The sequence below is a fragment of the Ascaphus truei genome, chromosome 1, assembly GCF_040206685.1.
Source record: "Ascaphus truei isolate aAscTru1 chromosome 1, aAscTru1.hap1, whole genome shotgun sequence".
Classification (NCBI taxonomy): Eukaryota; Metazoa; Chordata; class Amphibia; order Anura; family Ascaphidae; genus Ascaphus; species Ascaphus truei.
Genome location: NC_134483.1, coordinates 451179528 through 451200879, shown reverse-complemented (window position 1 = coordinate 451200879; position 21352 = coordinate 451179528). Strand labels below are relative to the sequence as shown.

Genomic DNA, 21352 nt, shown 5'->3' with positions numbered 1-21352 from the left:
GGTTTAATTATAAGGCTGCATAAGGATGAGTGACTTCTTAAATTCAACATACTATATTAGAGGTGCAGTCACAACCTAGATCCACACGTGTCGGGAATCTAACAAGCAAATAGCATAGGCACTCATGATCCACTCAGTCTTTGGATGCTAGCACTGAGTTCGGTTTACAATACCCCAACTGTTGATTTAGTCATGTTCATCTGATCCAGTTATCAGGGGATAGTAAACTAAACTCAGTACCAGCATGCAGGTACAGAGTGGATCATGAGTGCCTTAGTATACCTGCTATGTCTCACAGTTATGGGATATGTGTGAATCTTTATTAAAGGAGTTTAAGCATTGACATACTGTATGCTATTTTCAGGATGATAAAATGTTAAGGAGTTGGGCTACTGTCATGTTACTGTCTCCATCATGGGCCAAACGGATTGTCATAGTGATTCTATATTCACGGATGGTCTCCTTTCTGTATAGTGATATACTGCATTTTATTAAAGGAGCTACCCCATTCACCATGCCAATAAGCAATATCCATTTACAGATGCAGCCACCAGTATTAGAACACTTATCTGGGAGATTCTGGGGCAGTCTCACAGTAAATGAATCAACATTTCGGTGAGATTCTTAATGGCCCATCGGATTAATACAGCAGGGCGGTCCCCAAAGTCCCATTGAAACTGAACCTGCTGTGTTAATCCGATGGGCCATTAAAAATCTCACAGAAGTGTTGAAGCAATGTTGTGGCATTTACTGTGAGACTGCCCCAGAATTTAAAAGGCAAGAGTTCTAATACTGTGGCTGCATCTATAGATTGCCACGTACATTGAGAATAACACAGAGATGTGCGGCACCTGAACATAAGATTAATTCAAAGGTTACTCAGCCAGATTGTCCATGCATTCTATACTGAGCTCATGTGATATTAGGTATCGTGAAGGTTTCTACTTTAAATTACCTTATTATTGTGTACACAGGTTGCCTAAGCAGCCTCCAAGAGATGAAGATCTTTATGACAATAAATTCATGCTTTAGAGTTTAACTACTCAAGTGCTGAAACTACAGTATATGGGATACATTTCTGTTGCAATTACTTTAACATTTCCTTTCAGTTGCTATGCTGCATATTTCATGATTACTTTTTCCACATGTACATGGTTCATCACTTGGCAATGTACTGTAGATGATTGAATTTGTACAGTGCAGAAGTAAAACTAACATCAAACATTTAATTGTGTTACCAGATCACTTTCTCAGAGCCCAAAGTTTTATCATCACAGTTTCAAGCTGAACCCGTGGAAGGACGTAAGGTCAGCAAAGTTGTGAAAACAACCATGGTCCATGGAGAAAGAACAGAGAAATATCTTGGGGATCCTAGTTTAGCATCTGATCTACCATCAGCCGAAGATGACTTTGAACAGGTAAAGTGCCATCACATATCAGTTGGGTTTTTCACAAGCTTCCTTTAAAAGCATCCAGGGGAGGTCCCCGTTGCACCTAGCAACCTTATTCTGTCACTCTTTAGATGAAGTGCAGTGTAATTACAAGAAAAAGAAGCAATCGCTTAATTTATTTGAAAACTGGTACATATATGGAGATTGAAACACATACCAAAAAGAACACAAGAAAACTCACTCCTACAAACAATAACAAGGTATTAAATAAATACATGAACTAGGTGCTAGCTAATATTGAGCAATCCACATATATCTAATTCTAGGGAGAAATATATCCCTGGAGTTGCGCACTCCAGATAAATATTATGGGGGCTATGCACTAAGCTGTGATAAGCCGTTTTAAGAACGCAAAGTGCTCTTAGAACGTGATGTTCCGCTGAGCGCGATTCACAGAGCAGCGCTAACAGGCACTTTGCGCTCTAAAATTGACTTTTTTCAAGACATTTTTCAAAGTCCAACTTTGCTCGTACGATCAGCTGTTTGCGCTGAATCCTGCCCTTCTGCGGGATTCACTAAGCTACGCAAATTTATCGTACTTGAAATTTGCGCTGAACAAAGCTCACCAGCTAAAGGCTGGTGATAAAAAAGCAGGACTTAGAAAAAAAAAAATTGTTTACATTTTTGCAGGCGCAACACCCATACAACAGGCCGGCGGGTGTCCCCGGCTGACCCAGTGGGTGTCCCCGGCTGACCCAGTGGGCGTCCCCGGCTGACCCCGAGGGAGCCCAGGGGTCCCGCAGGTGGCCGGGGGTCCCGAGCTGACCAAGCGGGGGTCCCCGCGGGAGTTTGGGGGTCCCGATGGCCGCCCCGGGGTGTCCGCGGCCGTCCCGGGGTGTCCGTGGGAGTCCCCGCGGGAGTCCCGGAGTCCCCACGGGCCTGCGGTACCAATGCTGTGCCTCCAAAAAAATAAACAATATTTCTAACTAAATACACCCCCCTCCCCCTGCCCCCTAACACAGGGGTGCGCAAACTGTGGGGCGCGACCCCCAGGGGGGGCGCGACACTGCCGACGGGGGGCGCGGGGTTTACAGAGGCCCCGCACGCTTCCCGAAGGCACTTAAATTAAGTGCCGGGGTAGCTGCAGGGCCTCTGTAAACCTAACTTACCGTGGCTCCGGCGGCTTCCTCCCTGCGGCGCCATGGCAACGCGGCGTCAAAATGACGCTGCGAGGTCATGTGATGTCACGTTGCTATGGCAACGTGACATCATTACGCCGGAGCGCGGGTAAGTTGGGGTTGGGGGGGCGCGGGAGCGAGGGGACAGCCGTCAGGGGGGCGCAGGGAAAAAAGTTTGCGCCCCCCTGCCCTAACACATACAATACAGTAATGGGCAAAATTACTATTATCCACATATGGAAACACACAGTGTCACACACACACACACACACACACACACACACACAGTGTCACACACACACACACACACAGTGTCACACACACACACACACAGTGTCACACACATACACACACACAGTGTCACACACATACATACACACACACAAATGTCCTCGGGTGCCAACAACAACTGCAGTGAGGACCCGCCCCTCCCCCTCACCGGCAGACACCAGCCACCTCCGTCCAGTCTCCGAGCTCCCACCAGTCCAGAAGGCGCCTCTCTCCTGTCCGGGTGCTCTTACCGGTTGTCCCGGGCATGGGGGGCGGAGCATGCAGCGCAGGCCGCCGAGCGCACGGCGACCCGGAGCGGATGCGAGCCGGCGTCGGGAGGATGCTGAGGCGCCTGATGAGCGGGAGCAGCCGCAGGCTGGAGCCACAGCGTGCGCGCACCGCCAGGCCGCTGGACGACGAAGCACACGTGCAACGCGCATGTGACGGGGGCACCGGGGAAAGGGGGGGGCAGGGTCCGGGGAGACCGACACAGGAGGCAGTGGGGGGGGGGTGACACCCGGGGGGCATGGGGGTGCGCTACCCAGTGGGGGGCAGGTGGAGGTGATACCCGGGGGCGGGGGGACTCAGCGGGAGACAGGGACACAGAGGGGGAGAGGGACACAGAGGACACGGGCGAAGAGGAGAGCGGGCGAGGCCACAGAAGCAAGCAAGCCAATGAGAGGCGTGCGGGGGCGGGGCCAGGCCACGGAACAATCTGATTGGTCAGAGGCTGAGTGACAGACCGACGGACCAATCAGATTGCCCATAAGAACAGCCAACATACAACGTTTTCAATTATATATATATATATATATATTCATAACATTATAATAAGTCTTATAATGTAGAAAAAGCCCAGCAGAAATCCACATAGATATTACTAAAGTGCACAACTTGTATAATAGAAGTCATATAGATATCTCAAAGTCCGTTCTAAAATATACTTGATAAATGTCAGTATGTTTTATTTCTACTTAGACATTTCATTTGTTTAGGAAAGCTATAATTAACAGTTTGTGGGAATGTGTTACATAGAAACAAGACATGTTGGAAGATATTTACCCATAATTTGTAATTTTTCAGTGATTTATTGATCTAGTGTTTTGACTTTAATTTTCCATTTTTGGACCATTTTAAATATTTGACTGGTCTGAAACCGCACTCTAGAATGTGCAGCAGAAGAGAGAATGGGACAGGCAAGATGCATTCTGGCCGTGCTTATAGCGACGGCGACGCGACCGATGTCACACGTTGCCATCGCGAAAGTTATATTTTAAGTTTAGGCGACGTCGCTGGCTACAAGGCCAGTGACGTCACAAAAGTGGGAGGGCAGAGGCACGGAGAAGCTCCTGATTGGCCGCAAGGGGAGACCGTCGCCGAAAAAAATCAAATATCAGTGACTACCAGATTTTTGGTAGCACTGTCGCTCCGTCTCGTTGTCGCCATCGCGTGCACTATAATCGCCGACGACGGCGACAATGCATTTGTTTTGACGCAACGGTGGTGTCGCCGTCGCCGGCACTATAAGCGCAGCCTAAGCATGTTCATAAGCAGATTCGATGTAGATTGTGATAACTTTATCATTAAAGCTCTTCATATGAAATCATACTGTACTGAGCTTTTGAAACCTCACAGTTTTCTTCTTCAAGTGTAGTGGATGTACAGGAACTAGCATGTTCATAACAAACCTTTAAACAATGTAGTTCAAGAAACCTCTTTATCAAAGTCACCCGGCAGAATTTTCTTATATGATAATGCCTGGCCGGTGCAGCCCTTTTGCATCAGTTTTCCTCCGGTTTGCAGCCGCAAGTATTTGTAAATGACCTCCCGTCTCCCGAGATGTTCTGAACTCTAACACTCATTACGTTATTAGCAACATTTTGGTGCAAAGTTTATGACATTAAGGCCTTGACAAAAATGCACATTTGCTTTGGGAATTGAGTTTTTCTTTCTTTTTGTATAAATCTTTTATTTATTTATTTTTACTATATTTGCTTCAAATATCATAGGGTTTCATAATTAAATGTGTGCAAAACCTATATTCGACATAAGATGAGACATTTTTGCAGTGTTCAGTTCCAGAAAATATGGCAGGTTTTCTCAAAAATTGTCAGCTGTGTAAAGTTTGACCTACGGTACTAGTGCTTTTTCCAATACTGCACACTTTTGCCTTTTAATTATATTTATATGAAGCATTTTAGCCAATACATGCTGCTGGCATTTATTTCAGTAGAGTTGGTCTATGCCATCCTGAATTTTTGGTACGAAGATTTAAGTCAGTGTGCAAATAATGCTGTGTTTCAATAAAATGTTTGGTTTCAATGTAATGTTTTTATTTGTCCAAAATTTTTTGCATTTGTAACTACATATGATGCATGCTTGATGTATGTTTTTTTGTCTAAGAAAAGCATTGAAAAATAAATAAATGAAAAATTGGGGAAATGTATTTCACATATGAACATTATATTTGGATATCACATGAAATACAAGTGTGAAACTGAATCATGGGTCACCGATGTCTAAACATTTAGCTCTGTCATTAATTCCACTTTTATACTCTAAAAGAAATGTTTTCATTACCACAGCTGATTGGGCTGTTTTCGGATCAAATTCCACACTGACTTCAATGTAAATTTTGATGAAAAATGGCTCAATCAGCCGCTTCGGTTCAGTATATATAGAATAAGCCCTTAAATAGTTTCAGTAGGAGAACATCCCTTGAAATAGAACAACATAACAGATAAAAATCAGATGACGCTAACTTTCTACTCTGTCGCTGCCTTGGATTGGGAGAAAGTGCGTATAGAACCTGAGGATAAGACAAGACAGGGAGAACATCCAAACTGTGTCCATGGCAATCCATACACCTACAATTGGTTATGAACCAATAGATTTAGAGAATTGTTTGGGAGGGAAAAGTAGGGTAGAACTGTAGGGTAGTATTGTAATTCACCACTGGTTATCTGATGTAATTGCTTTTCAGGGAGGACATGACATTTAAACTACATAGCATATCTGGAATAGTTGTGTTTTAAAACACCAAACATTTAGTGGAATTCCCAATGAGTGAAACTTTTAGAAAATACGTGTATCCTTCATCTGATTTTTAGAATGCTGCACATGACATGTTTTTATTTTTTCAGAAGTCAAGGGTAAACTTTTGACTATCACCTTTAGCTCAGCACGTTTTTTTTAATTATTAATATGTATTAGACATTCTATGTATTTTTATCTCCATTTTCAGATTCAGTTTAATATAAAGGGAAATATAATTCTCCCAAAGACATGGTTCAGTATGTGCTTTAGATATTTCTTTTATATTGTTATTCCTGTGTTTTATTTCTAGGCTTTAAGTTATGCGGGTGGAGATGTAAGAGTTCACCTGCCCAATTTAGTGGAAAAAGAGATTATCAAAGAGGATGGATCTGTTCTAAAAAGGTTTGGGTCGGCATGACACCATTCTAAATGATTGGACTGAAACTAACATTACTTTAAAAAAAAAAGTTTTTAGACGTGTTGACATATTCATGTAGAACAAACATTAGCTTAACGTAAAAGAGCACTCCCTCCTAGAGGAAAACGTCAGTACAATTCTAAAGCAGCAAAACTGTTATTACCTGACCTGGATCCTGCGAATGAACAGGATGCGTTCTCGCCTACAATAGTCAAAAACAGAGATGGATGGAATGGACAGATCACTTCATTAGCATCCACTTTGCACATACAATCTTCACCAGATTTGCTTAAGTAGCCTTTTACTGGTTACTTTGTTAGCCACGTGTGCCTTCCCTTTTACAGTAAATAAAGAATCCACGTGTGGTACATTTGCATGTCTCAGCCAGCTCTGCAACCCGGTCTTTCCCCATTATCGCTTAACAAACACTGCAGCCAGGGATTCTGGGTAATGACATGCAAATGAGCACAGTGTGTCGCTCTTTATTTCTCACACATTTTAACATGGAGCCCTATGAGCTTATGCCTGCTATATTGCACAGCTTTCAGCACAGTCTGGTTTAAGAAGTGCGTCGCCAGGAAACCTCCTACTGCCCTTTTAGGAACATTTCAACACATACTGTACTTGCTCTGCTGTGATCCCTCTTCAAATCCCGTTATGGGTGTTACATTCTGTCTTACCAATGTGTTATGAACTTGTGTTGGGAGTTTTAAAACCATGGAGCATGAGTGTTGCAAATTTTTATGTGTGCTGTTCGTTTTGTCTTTCCGAGCTAAAATGAAGTAAGCACAGAAACAAACAGCGAGAGGATTTGTACAATTCAGTCAGGAGGATTCATGGGGTGATCCACGAGCTATCATTACTGTGTGATAGGAAAGCTTATATAGAATACATGATGATACATAGAATATGATAAACAAATGAACAATTGTGCCCATGCTGGTATAAGTTCCAAACTGGAAGCATAAAAGGCATCTTGCAAAAAGCAATTACATTTTTGAATTGATTTTTACTTCAAGTAAAATCAGATTTCACATCATTTTTGTGTCCACGTATTGATGAATCACAGGTTCATCTTGCAATTGTGGCCCTTCCTCCACCTCCATTAATTTTGTATCACCTACCAAAGATTCACAGGATGTTATTAATCTGCTTGTTCTGAAACACATTAGTAAAGATAAGGTCAGGCAATCCAGGGGTCGGAGGAAAAGAGAGCAGACAAAGTTAAAATAAATGGCAGAACATGTCTACACCAGGCACTTTGCCACTGAGCTAAGATTCTCTATTCTCATTTTCTAATAAGATGATGTCAGAATATTAAAAAAAATAAAAAAATCTTAAGTGTTGGCGGGGGGAGAAGGGGCGGACTAAGATACATTTGTTTCAGGTCAATTGGTAAAGAAGTTTATAAAAATAACAAAAGCCTATAGGTAGGTCCAAAACAACTCATTTTCTATTTTAATTAATGAGAATATGAATATTGAACAATATGGTATTTTAATAGCATCACAGTGTTATGAATAAAATTAACAACTAATACTGTATATCATTGCATGTGTGATAATGCATGTCCATGAGTGCAGTGTCTGCATCTTTTCCTAGTTTCTTTATACCAGTGATTCCCAATTCCAGTTCTCAAGAACCCCCAACTAGACAGGTTTTATTGATATCCCTGCTCCAGCACAGGTGTTTCAGTCAAAATGAGCAACCTATGCTCAACCAGGGATATCCTTATAACTTGTCCAGTTGGGGATTCTTGAGGACTGGAGGTGGAAATCGCTGCTTTATGGAATAGCAACACTTAATAAATATGGCAAATGTTTTTATTAAGATAATTTTGTTTAAAACTTACCTGCAGAATTAAATGTGTGCTTGGGGTGAGATGTAGGTTCTTAGCTCTTCCCCAAAGATGAGGTCACATTGCTCCGGCAAAATCTCCCCTTGAAAATGCTTTTGTGGCTCACCGCTAGGATTCCCTGCTTCAGCACAGACCAGAAAGGTAAATTGGGCATAGGGATGTGTGGTATCCCTGAAACGGAAAAGGCGTCCCTAGTATAAGGGGGGTGCCCAGTTAACGCCCTGATCACTCAGAACCTGGTATAGGGGTTCTGGGGATACTCCAACCACATATAAGGTTGCAAGGGTTTTTATGAAACCTAAGTCTGGTTTTCAAGAAGGGAATGATACAGCCCTGAGAATGAACCAAAGTGTTTTTTCATTCTACTTTGGTACTTAGAAAAAATATGGGAAAAAATATTTTTGTTTCATAGTGTTTAATAGTACATATGCTTGTGTACGGTATTATGAGCTGGGGACTTCCAGGTCCATGGTTCCGAGAGACCATGTCGCTACCAAGCTTGGTACCACCAAGCCTGCTCGGGTCCTGGACGTGAAAGCCTCAGAGGTTGTCAAGGTGTGAAAGCCATTTGGGCACCGGGGCTGGGATCAAGTACTCACGTCATGCTCTGATATTCACAAAGCGGTGAAAACAGTGCAGTATCGCTCTATAATGGCTTTTTAGCACCCATAAACAGTCAGTGAAAAAAAAGTCGTATTTTAGACATGGCATACTGTACCCGCCGGTTTTTTTGCCAGTAACTGCTATTCACAAAGCAGTGATAACTTTATCGTACTATAAAAGTTCACCATTTGTTTTCACCAGCTAAAGGCTGGCGCAAAAGAGATGGAGACAAGCATCAAAGCATTTTTTTTTCTTCCTGCGCAGCATTAATACAAGAGGCTGACGGGGGTGTCCGGGTGCCCCACAGGTGTCCATGGGTCCTTGGTGGTCACTGCAGGTTTCCGGGGGCACCGCGTGTGTTCTTGGTTCGTCCCCGCAGGTGTCTGGGGGTCCCCGCGGGTGTCCGGTGGCCTCCAGGTGGTCCCCGCAAGTGTCCGGGGGTCCCCGCTAACCTGCAGTGCCAAGCCTGTGCCGAAAAAAAAAAACCCAACACATACAGTACAGTAATGGGCAAAATTACTATTATCCAGATATGGATTATAGTGCATTTGCCCATTTAAAATAAAACATCAACCAGCAGCATAAAGTAATTAAAACTTGCACTTACCCCTGCCAGCCTGCCAGGATGAAGGCCGTCCTCATCCTCATCACCATCCTTGTCCTCCGTTGCCAGAAACAATGCAATTAAAAATACAATCTAATGGCCCCTAACCCATCACCATCATTTGGCGTTACCATGGCAACCATACCGTCACATGACCCCGCTGCGTCATTTGACGCTGCGTTGCCATGGTCACGCGTCCTGAACCAGCTGAATCCCGGTAAGTAGAGGTTGCAGAGTCCTCGCGCGGTCCCCTAGCATTTAATTTAGATGCCTTGGGGAAGAGTGCGGGACCTCTGCAAACGCCCACGCCCCCCCCAAAAAAATCAAATGCCCCCCAGTTTGCGCACCACTGCCTTAACTCGTTGATTGCCTTTGCAGCAATCCGCTAAGGTAATGAAGCTGCTTTAATGTAAATTGTATTAATAGTGTGCGGGAGCAGGGGGTCTCCTGAGCTGAACCGCTTTGATTTCTGCCTCAGGGACCCCCGCTTCCCGAGTTACAGGCTCCGGTGTGGGGCACCGGTGCCTGTATCGCTGTCATTTTGTAATTGTCCGTGTCATGTGACCATGGGGACCTCCTGGAGGACCACGGAGCCTAGCGGGTACCCCCGGGGTGCACTATGGGACTTGCGGACAGCTGTTAGGACCACCGGGGACCTCCACCGGACTGGGGTATTGTGTGTGTCAAAAAAAAAATCATGGTTTTACAGTACTGTATGTGGGGGCACAGGGGGTCGGTTGTGTATTGGTGTTTATTAGATATTGTAAAGCTTTATTAGGGGGCCTAGGAGGTGGGTAGTGGGCCTGTTGTTTGTGTGTGTATTTTTTTGTATTGTGGGTAGCTGGGGTGGTTGAAGGAGGTATTAACCCCAAGGATGGGTGTTTAGGCCTACCGGGGGGGGGGGGGGTGTAGTGGGAGTGGTTAACCCCTTCATTACCGTAGCGGTATTAACCGCTAAGGTAATGAAGGGTTTAAGTCCACCCTCGCCCCGCAAGACCTAAACTCCCACCAAGGGCCAAATACCACCTTCAACCACCCCCACTACCCACAATAAGCCTCGCACAGGTGGTTAACCCCTTCATTGCCTTAGCGGTTAGCCGCTAGGGTAATGAAGTTGCCTGCAAATGCATTTTTCATGCATCGGATTCATGTCGGGGGTCTCCGATGCTGATATGAATGGATATCAGCTCCGGAGACCCCCGGCATCAATCCGATGCAGGAAACATGCATTTTATTTTCTAAGTGCCATCTTGCCGCACATCGAAGCTTCTCCCATCCTTTTTGTTAACTTTTGGTGGCGGGACGATTTGGAGAGAAAATCGCCATTCTAAAGTGGCAACCAGCTCCGATAAACTGATCAGGGCTTATAGAATTGAGCGTGTTTGAGAAACTGGCGATCAGAGCGGAAAAGTGGCTTATCGCCGCGCGTCTGCCAATTTTTTTTTACGGCAAAAAATTGCCGATTTTTGCTCTTATTGTCAGCTTATCAGGACTTCCTGAATCGCAGTAGGCTGTTTTGGCGATAAGATGGTGATAAGGGGCTTATCGCTGCTAACTGCATGAGGCCCATAGTCGGACGCAAAAGCACTGATTTTATCACTGTTTTCTGAATAGACCCCAGTGTGTTTACTCACTGAGCCACTCCTTCAGCCCATATAAAAGCACTTTTGAGGAAAAAGTCATGCTTTTTAACTACACAGACTTTTTTTTTATTAAGGCTGCAATCTGTGTAAAATAGAGTCTTTAATTTGTAAAATTACAACTAGAAAAAAAGTGAATACATGCAGCAGTACACCTGTTTTGTGGCACATGTTGTGCTTTCTAAGATAGGAGAATGGAGACTTGTAATGTTGATCTCCAACTCTAAAGAGGTCCCTTGAATTATGTATATACTGGTGTCTACTTTAAAAATGCCACAATCTTATTTATTTTGTATATATTTAAAAAAAAAAATGTTTTGGTAATTGTTTTGTAACCTGACTGCTCTACTGTATTAATGAGATTGCTGCTTAGGAAAAGTGTAGGCCCCTTATGATCTATTCTAATTAAAATTTGAATCAGTACGTGCATGCACTGTGAGTTTAGAAATGTGAATACACAAATTCTGTATGGAATTGAATGCAATAAAAGGCCACCATCTGAGAGGGTACTATTGTTAAATCGCAAATTGGGAAATTAAAGCAATCAGTTTTTTGAGAAGCCCTTTCTGGGAGTTTACTATATGAGCATATATAGTAGCTGGGACACTGTTTGGTACAAGGCCATTGGAATCACAATGACCCTGATGTTTTGCCTCCTTGATATGACTGAAAGACTCTGCAACAGCAACCCAGGAACGGATGTGAGAGCACCACCTGCTAACTTCCCAACGCGTTTCGTCATATCGAGGAACGTCTCAGCTATATGCTTGCATGTCCTTACATAGAGCTTCTCAAAAATGTCAGTGCACATCTGATTTATTTTTTTATTGTTCCAAATTACCATTTAACAATCCTACACTATTGGTGGGGGGCTTTTCTGTTGTATTCTAGTTTATGCAGACCATGCTGTTTCATTGAGAGCGAGAGGGGACCGCCACCAATAGAGTTGCATAATATTGAAACTGGATTAACAGTCCACTCATTTCTGACCATTGTGAACTTTATTTATGGGATGGATTGATTATTTCTCTTCGTCTTCTATATTATTTTACTATATCCCTATTTGACTTGCAATATTACTATACATTATTATTATATTATTTTTTACTTTTATTGGATTCAGTTACTTTTAATTGTGTTTTTAGCACTATCTTCATAGCACAATATACATTTTTTTTTTTCAAATACACAAATGTCAACTTGCTAACGTTTTATTTGTTTCGCCCACTAGCTACAGTAATTAAAAGGTAGCATATTATTTGCTTCAAGCCAGTGTTTTCCAACTCCAGTCCTCAGGGAACCCCAACAGGTCAGGTCTTAAGGATATCCCTGCTCATCAATCAGCGGCTCAGTCATTTTGACTGAGCCACCTGTGTTGGAGCAGGGATATCCTTAAGACCTGACCTTTTGGGGTTCACTGAGGACTGGAGTTGGAAACACTGCTTTAAGCAATCCATTATTTTTTTGGCATGACATGAAAGATTTTCTTTGTCATGATGGTAGTCTAAATGTAGTTACATAGTTACACAGTAGTTACGTAGTAGATGAGGTTGAAAAATGGCATATTTTATTTTATTCATTTTTGAAGTGAAACTTCCTTAGTGGCACCTCATTCGTGATGGGGCAAAAAAGAATTGTGGAGACAGAAATGAAACGGATGTGACGTCAGTGCTGGCAGTTGAGGCCGGGCTGTGTTCTGGCTCAGCCCGACCCCAACACTCACATCACACCCGCTCCACAAATCAGATGCGGCGGCGGCGGCGATAGCCGCCGGCGCCGCTCCTAATCGCCCCCCCCGCCCCCCTGAGTCCCACCCCCCTCCACACATTGTGACATATGCGGCGGCGATAGCCGCCGCTCCTAACGGCCGCTGCCATGCCGCGCATGCGCAGTTGTGACGGCGCCGCTGATTCCCCGCCCGTTCCCCGCCCATTGATATGCTGCGCATGCCCGGTAGTCATGGCGACGCTCGAGACGCCATGACTCTCCTCACAGGGACACTGAAGCCCACACTGCTCCCCGGGGCTCTATGCAGGCACTGATCTCCTGCGGCCTCTCCTCCCGGTGCATGCCCCGGCCGAGGCATAGAACTGCTCCGGTAACGGGGGGGAGGAGGGGGGTGATGAGTGCGCTGCGTCCCCCACAGCACCATCAGAAGCCTCCGAGTCGGCTCCAGCTAACGATGACGCGCTTCTCCCTCTCCCCCCGCCGACACTGCCTCCATCTCCTCTGTGCCGCGATCTGGTTGACTGACCCACCCACACCTCCCCGCACACTGACTGACTGACCCACCCACACCTCCCCGCACACTGACTGACTGACCCACCCACACCTCCCCGCACACTGACTGACTGACCCACCCACACCTCCCCGCACACTGACTGACTGACCCACCCACACCTCCCCGCACACTGACTGACTGACCCACCCCTCCCCGCACACTGACTGACTCACCCACACCTCCCCGCACACTGACTGACTCACCCACACCTCCCCACACACTGACTGACTGACCCACCCCTCCCCGCACACTGACTGACTCACCCACCCCTCCCCGCACACTGACTGACTCACCCACACCCCCCCGCACACTCTGACCCACCCCCGCACACTCTGACCCACCCACACCCCCCCACACACTGACTGACACACCCACACCCCCCCACACACTGACTGACACACACACTGACTGACACACACACTGACTTACACATACACACTGACACAAATACACATACACACTGACTGACACACACACACACACACACACACTGACTGACTGACTGACTGACATACACACACACTGACACACTGACTGACTGACTGACTGACGTACACACACACTGACACACATACACACAAGGAATTCACACTTAGTGCAAATAGCTAATACATGGGATGTGTGCCGAGCACGCGCATTCTAAGTCAAATTTATTTGCGTTTTGTAACTGAAATTGTATTTTGATTTTTAATTAAAACATCACCAACACAAATACAATTTCTGTGATAAAAGTCAAAGAAGTTTCACTTACTATGCGCGTGCTCAGCACACACAGCTTTTTTTTATTTATAAAATGTTTTACCAGGAAGTAATACATTGAGAGTTACCTCTCGTTTTCAAGTATGTCCTGGGCACAGAGTTAAGATGATAATATAAATGGTTTCAAATTCAGTTACATAAGTGAACAGGGTATACATTATATACATTATGTACACCATATTCAACTATGCTAAATCTAGACGGTAGATACTTATCATATATTTGTATTTACAGTATATTGATCCAGAGGAAGACAAATTTAAAAAAAAAATAACCCAGTGAAATATCATCCAAAGATATCTCATAAGGAGAAAAATAAATTCCTTTCTTACTCCAAATATTGACAATCAGATTTATCCCTGGATCAACATCCTTCCCATGTTTACTTATTTGGTACAGTATATCCCTGTATACAGTACCTTTCCTTTCTAAAAAAAGATGTCCAACCTTTTTTTTAAGAGATCTATTGTATCTGCCATCACAGTCTCCATAGGTAATGGATTTCACATTTTAACTGCCCTTACTGTAAAGAACCATTTCTTTTGTTGCTGATAATCTCCTTTCCTCCAACCTTAAGGGAAGGCCCTGTGTCGTTTGTACTGCCCTTTGGATGAATAGTAAATAACGTCATATCCCTGTGTCGTTTGTACTGCCCTTTGGATGAATAGTAAATAACGTCATATCCCTGTGTCGTTTGTACTGCCCTTTGGATGAATAGTAAATAACGTCATATCCCTGTGTCGTTTGTACTGCCCTTTGGATGAATAGTAAATAACGTCATATCCCTGTGTCGTTTGTACTGCCCTTTGGATGAATAGTAAATAACGTCATATCCCTTCTTATATATTTGTTGTATATTTGTACTGAAAGGAGACTTGTTTCAACCATTGCATTTTAGCTATATTAAAAAAAGTTTAAAAAAAAAACAAAAAAAAACACGGTTGGAGCACTACATGAGGTAAGGCAGTTTTTTGTTTTGTTTTGTTTTCAAAGATACATTACATAAACGTGTATTTTTTTAATGCCGTATAAAAAAAGAGTAGATTTATACAGAATCTAATGACTACATTCTGCACAATATACTGTGGCTACCCATTTCATGACATAACTAAATACAGCGTCCTTCCTCAAAGACATGAAGGTGCATGTTTACTAAGTGGTGCTAAGCCATAAGATACCTCACTGTGCTGTAAAACATCTTGACCTGAATGGGGCATAAGGTATCATATGGCTAAACACTGCATAGTATATATGACCCAAAGACTTGAGGAAATGCAGAGGTTGCACGTGTGGCTGTCAAAGTGTACTTCCAAATAAAAAACATTAACCGATAAATGGAGCTGCCGTGCAATCAATGTGATTGTGAATTAGCAAAGGAATTCCACACTTTTGCAGTTTAACATGACTTACTGTAGGCATCTTTTTCATGTACTCATTAATATGCTATATGAACAGCGCAAGCAATCTTTGCTTTCTTTAAAACCGGGGTAAAAACCTAGTCATAGACCATGAATCATGTCCTACACCTATCTGGCAGAACCCCATGAAGTTCTTTGGCTAAATACTCTTCTCAATCTGCTGTAGCCTCTGTCTTCATTAGTCATCATTAAAGTCTTGCTATATGCAAAACAATAGCTCGTGCTTGTGCACTTCAGATGTGTTAAATCTTTTTAAGGGGTATGTGATTGTCAGTGAATACAGCATAATGCTGCTTGTTTTGCAAGATTCATGGAATAGCAGACAGCCTAGTGGAAATGCTGTTTAACATTCATCTCCATAGCCTGCTTGATATGAGCCATCTGGAATAGCGCTGATGTCTGCATCATAAACAAGAGATATTTAGCTATTGGCTGATTAATTAATGCAATAGACTTTATTACGTAGACGATATTTTCTTGTTTTCCAATGTGAATGGACCAGTCTTATACAGCACTTTCGCTGTATCAGTGACAATTGTGTAGAATACTGTACCTGCCAATAGCATTTCACAGGCCAGTGCCCCTTGATCACTAAGTTCTTAATAAAAAGGTGCATGAGAGCAGACTGGAAATATGACAGATCCTCCAGTAACTCACAGACCTCCATTAACATAGGCAACATATCAAAGGTTAAGCAATCCTCATAAGAGGCACAGTACTATATTTAAAATAAGAGATAGTAGAACATAGCAATTGATGCAAAGCAACTTGATTCTTGTGCTTTTATGGACTCATTTATAAGAAACTCAGGGGCACAAATGCCGGTACGGGTTATCGCAACCGGTCTGGCATTAACTCTAGTTCAAGTGAATCGGAGTTAACGCCAGAACGGGTACTTTATGTATGTGAACCTTGGTAAGTACCCAGCGATGGATATTTCTGCACTTGATATTTTAAATAAAATAAAATGCTGTGAGGTAAATCCCACCACTATGTTAAAAAAAAAAAAAAAGAATCCCTCTTTGCCTTGTCCTAGAACACAACTTTGGCATTGTTTTGACAGATGGTACATGTACATAATTCATAGTAAATGCCAGATTACATATTAAATGTGCAGTAGATGTTCTTTAGCACCCTGCATACCTACACAAGGTTGAATCTGTTACTCGGCTGAGTATCCTCTTCAACTTACCCCTGTTTCAGAGGTTCTGAAATGCATTGAATGGCATTGCAATGAAACCGTAGTTTTCATGTCATGGAGTGTGAACTGTAGAAAAATGTTTATCCATTGGTTATCTTGTCTGAGAAAAATGCAGCACTAGACAGAGAAACATTGTTAAAAGGATTCTCTTGGTTCAGTGATATTACTGAATGACAACTATAATATCTAATCCAGACATTGTGCAATTTACTGTGAGCTTGTTTTTAGTAAGTCCAACAAGTGACTAGACATTTGATCAATAATGTTTCCCTTCCTCAGGACAATGATGAATAAGACCAGCACGCAGAAGAGGACTGTGGTGAAGGACCAGCATGGAAAACATGTTTTTGTTGAGCAACTGGAGGATGTTCCTGAAGCGCTACACAAAGATGACCTCCAGCACGACTTACAGCAACTTCTTAACCGTTTCTGCGGAGAAGACTGGGAGAAAGAGGCCCAATGAGGGGCTACCACATCATACTTAAAACACATATCCTTAGTCAGTATGCAAGAATTCCATTCTTCTCCAAGCAGAAGGGCCATGAATAACGCAATCACTGAGTGACACTGACGGTTTAGCTGTTTAGCCTATGTAGTAAAACTTATCAGTTACATTATGTGTGTCTTTTTGTGAATGCAAAGATAATTTGTGACCAAAGATAGCATCCTTTCTGGATGGTATATCCATTATATCCACATGTTGGGGCTTAATTCACATTGCCCCTTTCTCTTACATGTCAGCTTCATCCACAGCCCTCTTTATAGTGTCTGCATAGGAAACATTAAAAGGGATGGATCATGTAATGTTACCTAAACATACAGGTAGCTAATGTGCTTTGATTGGCAAGATTTTAGACACTACAAATCATGACTAAGTGTTGCCTCATGGTAGACAAAGAAATGAATGAATGACATTGTTCAGAAGACTTCCAACCTTGCAACATTTAGTTCAGGGTGTAAAAATTAGGATTCAAAGCCTTGAAGTGTAATGATTACATTAATATGCTCCAGGTGACTGTAGTGAGCGCCACTGGTTTTAAAACATCTAAATACAATGTTGACATTTCCTCAAGAATTAATATTAAACCAAATAGGTAACCATTTTGCTAGCTGCTTATGTAAAGGCATAAATGCATATTCGGATATTCTAGACTGGACATGTGGCAGTGTCTAGTAAATAGTCACAGCTACAGTAGTTACTCAACCTGTTCTCCTCACTGCTTTAGTGGACCACATTGTCTTACCAGTGGTAATTTCTGCTGGCCACAGCACTGTAAATAAAGTGATGGGAGAGATATTTTCCCATTAAACTTAAAAATAAGACACCATGTTTATCAGGATTTCCTCTGGCACATGCATGTGGAATTAAAAAATAAGAAAATAAACTCTTGTAATTGTGTGGAGCTTGATAACCCTGTTAGCACTGAGCAAGCAGTTTTCACAAATGTGTCCTCTCTTATTTGTGTATTTTTTTTTTCTTACGAAAGCTAAAGAAACAATGCAGGTTTCAGTTTTGCTCTTTTTTTTTATGTCTTTGTCTCTGAACTAATCCTTTGGGAATTATTATAGCATTTATGCACTTTTTTTTTTTAAAAGAAGGGATTATAAAAACAAAAAGGAAATATTTTTTGTCTTCTGTACCTTATTCTACTTGTGGTTTGAACTTTGTAGCCTTTTAACGTATAAATATATATATATAAATACATATAAGCACTATACATTTTAAACCCGTTTATTTAATGTAAGTATAGATTGGGAATCAAAAAGGAACAAAACATTGCGTTAGTCATCTAGAAGTTGCTAATTTAACAAAATTAGGCCTTTTGCGCGAACGGATTTTGGAAAATGACCCACGAGTGCCCTGAATGTCAATGATGTAAATGAATGAGATTTCTTAATTCCCCGGAAAAGGAGAAAAATCTCAAGAAAACCTTGGGATTTATTTTAGTAAAACAACCTATTGTGCAGCTTTTTTTTGGGGGGGGGGGGCAGAAATATTGCTATATTACGTTCTCAGTAGCCACGGTGCGGTAATTAACACTTGTTACCAGAGGGGCGGTGATGTGTTTTATACCCCTCTGGCAGCCAGAGGCTTAAGTAACATGTTCACATTGTGGCTTTCTTAATATCAAGGACAGTCACTGCTGATGTCCGGCAAGGTCTCGAGAAAAGAACATTTCTGTTGTGCTATTTGCAGTGCAGATGACGTCTATGTAACAGCATAAAATGTTAATCACTTTTTGAGTTTGATTTCTTTTTTTTTTTCTTCTGTGTTATCAAAGAACTTTAATACTGTGAGAAATGACATTTCAGTTGATGATTCAGCATCCTGTTCCCATGGTGATAACACTAATTTAATATATCTACAGTATGAGGGCATGTCTTAGTTAAAAATGGCAGAAAAAAATCAACACTAACAATACATAGCTGCAATGTGTACAATGGCTGATTTAATTAAATAAAGTGTTAAATGTAGTGACAATGGTCTGTGTGTATTTCTGACGATCTGAAAACTACGATAGCTTTTGCTACTAAATACACTTTTGGTGACAGAGTGGTCATCTCTTCCTGGCTATATTATAGTGTTGTCAAACCACTATTTCAACCACTTGTTGTCTCTGCTAATGACGTACAGCAGGGCTCTTCAACTAGCGGCCCATGAGTCAAATTCAGCCGCAAGTGGCCTTGATGTGACCCTCGAACTCTCAGCTGCCCAAGCAACTACTATAAAATTAGCAGGACCAAAGTGCAAGTTAAAGGTATAAATATATATGACACAGATGTTTTAAATACTTGCGAAATATTATAATCTGCACGTTTTTTAATGTGTCTCAAATTACATTATAATTAGCTTGACTGCCTTCTACTCTTAACTGTTCTGGTCTGGCCCCTTTTGGATACTGGTTGAAGAGCCCTGGCCTATATTTTACAAGACACGCAAAGACTGGCACCAGCTTGATAATCGAGCAAACTCAAGCCAATGCCACAACCTTTAACTTTCCTTATTTGATGGTGCTCGTCTCCGATCAGGAAGCAGACCCGCAGGGCTGAGGTTGGGCTGCAAATTAACCGAGCAGTGCCCAGGGACAGAGTCCTGTAAAGTATCCGTAGTCGGTAAGCAGGCAGGAGGTCTGGGCTGGCAGCAGTGGTGCAGAATTCAGGCAACAGTCAAAGGGTCAGGGCAGGCAGCAGGCAGCGAGGTCGGCATCATGGTTCGGGGCCAGCAACAGGAATTCCAAAAGAACAGGGAAGCCACAGGGATAGGCAAGCCACAGCAACAGGCTGGCCTCTGGAACAGGGAAGCAACAGGGATAGGAAAGACAGGGACTGGCAAGGCACACAGAAGGCTCAGGAACTTGATCTCAGGACAGTCGGGAACAAAGGGAATCCTATACAATGCTCACGCAGGGGCTGTAAGTCACTGGCTGCTATTTAAACCCTTGAACAGGTGCAGCCAATATAGCAGGTTGCCAGTAATCAAAATGTCCACAGCAGCCAGGTAAGGGCGGTTTCCAGCCAAAGCCTGTAAGCCTGTACTGGAACCCTTATAGTATCCCCCCTGCAGGAGACACCGGGCGATCAGAACCTGGCTCACTCTGTGATCTCGGTGGCTTTGAATTGTTACGGAAACGTCTTGGACAGGTACAAGACTTGAAGAAATCCTGTTTATTGAGTACTCTCTCCGGGGCAGAAAGCAGCGGTACTGCTAGTCTTGATATGCAGAATGCATCTTAAGACGACTCGGGCACGATACAATCTTCCTGTCGAGGTCCAGTCCAGTTAGACATAGCAACTTATCTGTAACAGTTGAGGTGATAAAGTAGCTTTTTGCCGTGGGACTGGCCATCAGGAAGAGGCCAGCACCCCTGTGCAGGTGGGCTTGGAAATGTATCAATGCAGAGACCAGGGAATACGTGAGTAGTAAACTTGACTTTGACGTGGGAGCCTTGGAATCTGCCGTAGATACATCAGGCTCTGGAAGAGAATCAATGCGCAGGAAAATTGTCTCTGCCATGGGGCCCTATTGTGCAGAGGTACATTTAATGGAGACCGATTAGGGTGAAATTATATATTGGCTTTATTGCGCCTGTTCCTTTAACAAGGCAAAACATACAAAAACAAACAAAATAAAGGCCTACTCCAATTTGGAGAATAACTAAACCTTTACACCAGCCCTTTCTAACTATGCACACACAGGGTTGCAGACATGTCTAAGACATGCAAATGAGCATACAGTAATATTTCCATTTGCTATATGCTTTACTGTGGAGGCTTTTTGTCACTTTTTTTAGCCACTATTACTTAACTAGGTGTGGTGAAACCTGTCCCATGCTTCGTTTTGCAAAGCCAGTATAGCCAACCCCACACTGATGAGACCCATTAAGGTCGAAACGTCTGTCTGTGGGTGGGTTTACTGGCTGTGCATCTTAACCCAGGCTGTGCTCAAAGCTGTGAAATGCAGCGGGCATGAGCTTATAGGGGACCATGTTGTATGGTTTGGAAGCAAAGGGTGGCACTGTGTGCTCATTTGCATGTCGTTTCCCAGAATACCTTGCTGCAGTGGAAGCACTGTGTACTGGGTGAAAATGGTGAAAGGCAGGGTTGCAGACCTGTCTAACACATACAAATGAGCAGTGTTTGACAAATCACCCAAAAATCTACTCGCCCAACCAAAAAATCTACTCGCCACCTAGT

The 21352-nt window shown here is 43.0% G+C and overlaps 1 protein-coding gene across 35 annotated transcripts in view; it reads left to right on the top strand.

The window, feature by feature from the left end:
- ANK2 (ankyrin 2) overlaps nt 1–19133 on the top strand; it is a 613918-nt gene extending 594785 nt beyond the window's left edge. For 22 of the 35 annotated variants that reach the window (XM_075616768.1, XM_075616795.1, XM_075616740.1 and 19 more), the window contains 3 exons: nt 1242–1418; nt 6186–6277; nt 16937–19133. In XM_075616768.1, coding sequence (XP_075472883.1) covers nt 1242–1418; nt 6186–6277; nt 16937–17120 — 453 coding nt within the window. In that variant the 3' untranslated portion in view covers nt 17121–19133. The remainder of the gene's footprint in view (nt 1–1241; nt 1419–6185; nt 6278–16936) is intronic. The other 13 variants (XM_075616897.1, XM_075616930.1, XM_075616904.1 and 10 more) reach the window with 2 other exon arrangements.
- The last annotated feature ends 2219 nt before the right edge of the window (nt 19134–21352 follow it).